The sequence below is a fragment of the Gavialis gangeticus genome, unplaced genomic scaffold (assembly GCF_001723915.1).
Source record: "Gavialis gangeticus isolate Ggan-Ray unplaced genomic scaffold, GavGan_comp1, whole genome shotgun sequence".
Classification (NCBI taxonomy): domain Eukaryota; kingdom Metazoa; phylum Chordata; order Crocodylia; family Gavialidae; genus Gavialis; species Gavialis gangeticus.
In genome coordinates this window covers 12440435-12447975 of record NW_017729001.1, presented here as the reverse complement: position 1 = coordinate 12447975, position 7541 = coordinate 12440435, and the positions used below count along the sequence as shown (strand labels likewise).

General features: G+C 43.5%; 1 protein-coding gene across 1 annotated transcript in view; it reads right to left on the bottom strand.

The window, feature by feature from the left end:
- Positions 1-7315, bottom strand: part of SLC5A1 (solute carrier family 5 member 1) — a 44020-nt gene extending 36705 nt beyond the window's left edge. The window contains exons 1-2 of the mRNA XM_019506854.1: positions 6981-7315; positions 4709-4780 (exon numbers count right to left, since the gene is read on the bottom strand). Of these exons, the coding sequence (XP_019362399.1) occupies positions 4709-4780; positions 6981-7067 (159 nt within the window). The 5' untranslated portion in view covers positions 7068-7315. The remainder of the gene's footprint in view (positions 1-4708; positions 4781-6980) is intronic.
- Between the last annotated feature and the right edge of the window lie 226 nt (positions 7316-7541).

Here is a 7541-nt window from a genome sequence, read left to right as displayed (position 1 = left end):
TCCCCCCACATCTTAGTGTCATCAGCAAATTTGAACAGGGTGCTTTTTACCCCCTTGTCCAAGGCACTGATGAAGATGTTGAACAGTGCGGGCCCGAGGACCGAGCCCTGGGGGACCCCACTGCCCACACCCCTCCAGGTCAAAAATGACCCATCCACCACCACTCTCTGGGTGCGGCCCTCCAGCCAACTCGTGATCCATTTGACTGTGTAGGTATCGACACCACAGTCCCCTAGTTTTTTAATGAGAACAGGGTGACAGACAGTGTCGAAGCCCTTCCTAATGTCCAGAAAAACTACGTCCACTGCTACCCCTGCATCTAAGGCTTTGGTGACCTGGTCGTAGAAGGCCACCAGGTTGGTCTGACAGGACCTGCCTCTAATGAACCCGTGTTGGTTGCCCTAAGCATAACCTCCCCTGCTGGCCCCTCGTGGATATGCACCAGGATAATTCTCTCAAAAAGCTTACCCAGGATCGAGGTAAGACTAACTGGCCTATAGTTTCCTGGGTCCTCCTTCCTCCCCTTTTTTGAAGATGGGAACCACATTGTCCTTCTTCCAGTCCTCTGGCACCACACCAGAGCACCACGAGTGCTCGTACAGCCATGCCAGGGGTCTCGCAATGACCTCTGCTAATTCCCTCAGCACTCGGGGGTGGAGATCGTCTGGACCGGCTGTGACCAAAAATGACCTGTCAACTCCTTTGGCAGGTCATTTTTGACAGGGGTTTGGTTAATCTAACTGAGGGCTGCAGGTAGATTAAAGTTACAGTTCATTTTCTATGTGTTACTCATTAATCTATTCCCCTACTATTTTCATTAACTTTTTGATCAGAAGATTGTCATTGCCTCCCCCCCTCCAAGTCTCATGGGACTCTGTGAATCCTACCTTTTGTGTAGCAGCCTAAGTGAATACATTCTTGGTCTCTGGTGTTTGATCTTTTCCTTAGCTCATGGTGGGTCTCTGTAGAGGTGACTACTCTTGGGGAAGGACACTGCTGTTTTTATTCTGCTCCTTTAGGGCACACACATATACATGTATGAATCCCCTACTCTCTGAACCTTTAGCTATGCTGAAAAACCTACAGAGTGCTTAGTGCCAGCCTGTGCAATGCTTAATTTCTCTGCTCAGCATCTCTTCCAAAATAGGAGAACTCAGTTCAATTTCAATTTAATACATTCATTCCTCTCCCTATATTTCAAAATGACTATTCACTACATTTTTCCAGAGGCTGTATTGTTCAGCTATTTATGCCCAGCAGCCACTACTTTTATGCCGTTCTAACAGTTATTCCTGAAGAAGAGCAGGTTAGGGTCTATTGTTCTTTGTGCACCAAAGTACCCTTTAATGTAGTTGATGAGCAGAGATATGTCCCCACACTTTTACTATTGTGCATTTTTATTCCCAGGGCCCTGTCAATACTGGGTGTTGTACCATGTACCAAGATACCAGAATACCTGTTTGTCCAGTATCAGGTAAATCCCTCCCTATGTCCATAAGACAATGCAACACTTTCAGCTGTTATCTGACTGAACTCCTCACCCCTCCAGCTAGCAAAAGAAGAAATAATTCGGTGTCCATGGTTCAGGGTTTCAGAGTTGGGCTTTATAAGAATGCCACAACCTGCTTTCTATATTTTAAGAGACTTTTAGAGCCATGTGTGCTCTTTCTGTACATCTATACCTGGATGCCTAAACCAACAAAAAGTTTTTCATTTAGGATTGCTCTTGGGGTGCTTAAAACAGGACTATGGGAAGCTGCAGCTTTCATTACTGATGGAAATGCACCGGGACAGTCTGTAAGAACTTGATGTACAGGACCTTCACTAGCTATTGAAGTTACTGAATCCATTTCATACTTAGTACAATGTCACTACAAAAGCATGAATTGAGCCCACAGATTGGATGGCACAACCTCACATGGACCCAGTTTTGTTAAATGTTGGGCACCACTAATTTCAACTGACATCAAGATTTGAGCCAAACATTTGAGGCAAAATTGGTAGGTTCTGCCCAGTGCAACTGTATTTACCCTATTTTGCTAACAAACAAATCATCTGGCTTGTGCCCACGCACCAGTATCAGAAGCAGGATTTTACCTCCCTTCTTCTGATTGCCGGCTCTCATCTAACCTGCCAAAACACAGCTTTCTTACAATGACTATAATCCCTTTCCTGTTCTTGTTAGGAATAAATCCTGGAGAAGTTGCCACTGGCAAACATCTATTCATCTGGCGTCAACAAAGCAAAAGAACAACTCACTACCCTGCTCTCTCCTCTTTTTACTCTCCCAGCTTATCCTTGAGGCCACTGAGTGCAACAATATAGCATGTTACAACTGAAAATATACAATGGGAAATGTCTTGGAAGGGTTTAATTGTTTCCTCCTTCTCTATTTGAGAAAGCAATCGGTAACATCAGCACATCTCATCACCCTGAAAGCAAAAGTAGCAAATCTGATAAAATGTGAAGAGTGTGTTTATTTGGACTTCGGAAACTCAACAACATTTTCCGGGAATATCCTCCGGTCATAATCATCCTTAGCACAGCCCAAGGATGACAGCAGGAAGTGACATTTACTTGTAATCACATTATGTAAGTCACCGTTCTCAACACTATGTTGATTTTTATTATGTTTTATTTTTCTATATTTTTTTCTTGGTTTTCTAACCCCAGCTATTTGCCCTGTTGCCCTGGGTGACCTGAGCCCTGCTCAGAATCTAAAACCTGCCAAAGTATTTTTTGGAATCTCCTTTACACAAGATAAGATCTCCAGGATGGTATGTTGGCATGAGTATTTAACTTCAGGGTTCGAGTGTTTGCCATTTCTGTTTTTCTCTTTGCTACTACCTGGAAGGATGAAGAGAAAGATTTGTTCTCCTGTTCTGGGAAGGTCCCTAGGTGTTCCAAAACGAGGGATTAGAAAGATGGTTTTAGAATGCACAGTGGATTAGATCCTCTATTGCAATAAACTCACAGTATTAGGGGAGGCAGAGATAACCCTAAGAGATATTCCAGGAGCCACAAAGATGCCCTCTGGCCTCTGCTATGCCTCCCACCTGAAAAAGGTGTATGGGTGATGTTAAACACTGGGGGATTCCCTGCACTGGGGGAGTTCCCAGCTAATTCTTGCAGGCTGGCCCTTTAGAGTGAGGACCTGGCTCAGGGATTTTTCTGCATGCAGATACAGGCCTAATTCTCCACTGTTTTATAACGTGTCCTCACCTCCACCTGCATAAAAGAGTCTTGTTTTGTTGTCACTGTTCAGGGGCATAAACATTTACCAGGATGAAAAGCAGTGGAGAATCAGGCCCAGAACATGTAATGTCAGGATCAGACAATGGTAGTGTTATCCTGCATCGGTCCCTTAACTCAAGCAATCAACTATTAGCTGTTTGTTTTATAAAGAAGAAAACATTTTCTTTAAAATAATTCTAAAATTCTCCCTTTCCAACTGATTTGTACCGGGACCTGGATTTTCTTAGTCTTAGCCTATCCTATGAGATCATCCTTCTGCTGGAAAATGCAATGCTCCATCTTTTAAATGGCAGCTCTAATTCCACTGAAAGGCAGGCAACAGTCTGAAGCGCCACAGGCAGTGATGTAGAGTTCTGTAAACTACTTTTAAAATCTCTGTATTTGTATTTTTCCAAGGCCCCAATCCTGCAGCTGTGTAGATTGGTAGATCCCTGCATCAAGTCCCACTAAAATGGAATAGTCCACCTGCATGGATCTGATCAATGGATAAGAGCTAGGTATCGTAACCAGATTTTTCCTCCAAGGCAACCTACAACAATGATCACAAAAGTCCCATGTTAGTGACACCCAGGCAAGGCATCACATTTGTAAGCATCCCTTTAGATCAGTTGGTTAGAGTGCCGAGCTAAGGCTGTAAGTTCAAGCCCCTTATAGGCCACAAGATCTTTCCTGCCTCAGGCAGAGGGTTTGACTAGATGACCCCTTGAAGTCCCTTCCAGCCCTACTTATCTATTATTTTATGATCTGCAAGGAAGTTTCATTTAAATAGGGACAGGGTAGTCTGGGAGGAGATGGCACGGGCTTACTCAGACTTATCAGGTGCTGTTGTCAGCTCTGTGACCTTGAGCAAGCCACTTCACTTGTGCATAACTCAATTTTTCCACAGCCTAAAACAAGGACAGTGATACTTGCCTTCCTCTGGAAAGCATTTGGGATCTACGAAACAAACGTTCTAAGTAAAAGTTAGGTATTATCTTCAATATAAACTATGACCTATTTACTTATTTAAAATGTTCCACAGTTTTCTCCATGAAGCAGTTGACTTCATAAAGCAAAGGACTGCAGTGCTTAGCACCAAAGCAACAGAACAGCCGAAGAGGCTATGCCTACACATCACACCTCAGCATGAGTCAGACCCTTAGCAGAAAACTTTGATTGGGTCCAAAAGAAGTCTTAAAACACTCAGCCACCTGCAGCATGGAGTTAAGCATGAACCAACCTACCTGAGCATTTCCACTACTGTTTGCAGCATGCTTTGTGTTGCTGTGGCTGGATTATTACAGGAACCCCTAATTAGTCAGGTTAAACCTACTTCTCGCTTGTCTACAGTATACTGCAGTCATGGCAGTTCCTACAGCTTCTAAGCACCCCATTGCTATGTCTGGATTGAAAGTATAATAATATTACCTGCACACATGCAGACATACATACATAGTACATAATGAAAACTCACCGGCCACCACACCATGCTCCTCCCTGCCAAGAAGAATCCACCCACTGTCCCTCGGTTGGTTGAGTACATAGCCTGCAAGACAAAATGATTAGATACATTTGAACACTTCAGTTTTCATTATGGCTGGCCTGCAAAACCAATGCTAAATACTGGACATGTTAAAAGACAATACGAACATGATGCAAGAAACACATCATTATGCCGAGGCTTATGCTTGCAAACTCATATGAGCACTCCTTTCAGGTGAGTAGTCTCCTTGATGTTAGGCTCCCAAAAAGCCAATGTTGCAGTAGACAAGATATAGCCAGCCTCCTTTTTCCTCAAAGGATGGACCAATCTTCTGTAGGAATCTACTGTCCGGTTCTGATGATATCACCAATATACCCATGCTCCACTTGTCAGTATTTCTGCATTTCCACAGAGTGGACAGGTGAGAATGATGGTCCTCAATCTCATTTTAGATCTGACAGGCATGGATTTTACAAGGAATTTTTCTCAAAGTTTTACCAAGTCTTCATCCAAAGCTATTTGTAAACAATGTATTCCCCATACTTTCAAAGGACCTTGGTTCCTGCCCATACAGGGGGCATATTTGAGCCAAAGCAAGCCAGATCTCTGATCCTGATATAGAAGCAAAGAAGTAAATAAAACCCAGTTACATTTCACTACTCAAAATAGTTGAATCAATATTTATCAGCATTGTCAGGGAGAGACAACCTTTCAAAGCTATTCAGATATTGGAAACTGTAGTGCCTCAGTGTCCAATATGCCTCTTCTGCTCCTGGGAGTTTAGTATTACAGAGGTTAACTACAAACTTCTAGGCAGATTGTGCTTTAACACCCAAGCCTGGCTCCCTCGCCAAACTCCCCAGTATCCTGTGGGAGGGTGTATGCTACATCATTCTTTAGTGGAGACTTCAGATCATGCTTTGAGGGGAAGAAGGGTATAAGGCACAGAAAAGTCTCTCATATACTCTGACCTTTGACAACCACTGAACTACGGCTTATGAAAGTTTATGCATCTTTGATTTAGTTAGTTTATAAGGTGCAAACCTACTCTGCCTCTTGCCAAAAGAGTACACCAGCCAAAACTAATGGCCATTTTGCATCACCAAAGTGGTAACCAAACACTAATGTGTGTCCCTCAATAGTTTATCACTTCTCAAAACTCTTCCAGGCTGCTCAAGTGGAAGATTTTGCCTGCCTTTGCTTACTTACTCTATGACATAGTCTGTGAGGTTTTTTGGAGGTAGCAAAGGGCCACTGAGGAAGGAGCGTTTCCCTGACTCAGTCCTTTAGCTGTCAGCTCTTTTCTTGGAGAAGACAGTTTGAGTTCTCCTCAGACATATCTGCTCCCAAGAGTGACATTCAAGTGTTTTCTACTAAAGCACCATCATAGCAAATACTATCTTCCCTCTACCTTTGAACCCTGCAGTATCTAGAGTTACTTTAATGGGGCAATCTCTCTCCTTTACCTGTTAGATGCAAAAATATGTATTTTGTCAAAGATAAGTCACAAAAAGTGCCTGATCCACACTTCCTGGGCAAGGAGGAGATGACAGAATTTTACTTGGACATTAAACGAAGATGACCACAGCACCAGCAGCATTTGCACTAACTGAGGCTGGGTCTTCCTGCAACCTTCTGCCTGCGCTTTCGCATACATCCTGCAGCATTTCCCAGTGGCCATCTGCCACTCTATTGCCATTCCATGACACCGTGGCTTCCATCCCAGTCACAATTACTTACAACACAAAACAGTATTTACATGACCTTCCTATCCCAACAGCCCCCACTACAATCTCCATTCATCCACAAACCAGCTTTAGCCCACTGCCTACCCCACTATCATACTCACTCCCATGGAAACATCCTCTGCTCCATCATTAGATCTTATCCATCCATCCCTACTATCAACCCATTCCTACTTCATTTCCCCCTTCTTCCTTACAAGGACCTTTCTCTAGCCCAAGTCCCATCTATCACCCATCTCCCTGACATCTTGATACTCCCTCCTCTGCCCTTAGCTTAAGCCCAAGCCCCAGCTGTCCTCTCTTTGAACTATCATCTTGCCACCTTCACTCCTACTCTCAACCTCACTCCAGGGACTGACGTCCCCAAGGAACTGCATCACAATTCCAACCCATACACCCTCAAACCATCCTTTCAAATAAGCAGCAGGTAATTTATACAACTATAACTTTATTTTACAAAGCCATTCCCTTTAAACTCAATAAAATATTCTATGTAACAAAAGAAAATCCAAACATACCCATAATCCCACTGCCAGGACTACCACAAAATAGGTGACTATGACAGAGATGTCTGCAGGATTATTGATCTTGTAGGAGGAATCCATTCTGCCTGCTTTTCTGGTTCCCTCCTTTCTCCTCTTCTTATATTTCGTTTGCAGACTTCAGGTTAATGATAAACCTCCTTCGCCCCTCTCCGTCTTGTATAATATATAACTTTGATTCACTTATTTCTATCAGGTGCAAGTTGAAACTGGTGCTTTTCCTTGATCTGTGATTTCCTCCAAAGAAACTGTTCCCTGTTACAGGTGCAGCAGATCACAGAGCCAAAAGTCCTGAGTACACTTTCCCTGCCAAAGGTGCTCAGAGTTTCAGCACCTAAGAGCAGGTTCATAAGAAGGCGTGAGCAATGGAAGGAGTGGCTTGCCCACAATAAACCCAGTGTATTCACCTCACTGCTTTTGAATACTCCTTTCTGGAGCTGTTGTTCCTGTAAAGCTGGTCATGGAACATGTTGTTCATCTGAGAGCAGGATGCTTGCTAATTACCAACCCCAAAAGAGGAGTGACCCAACACAGGGA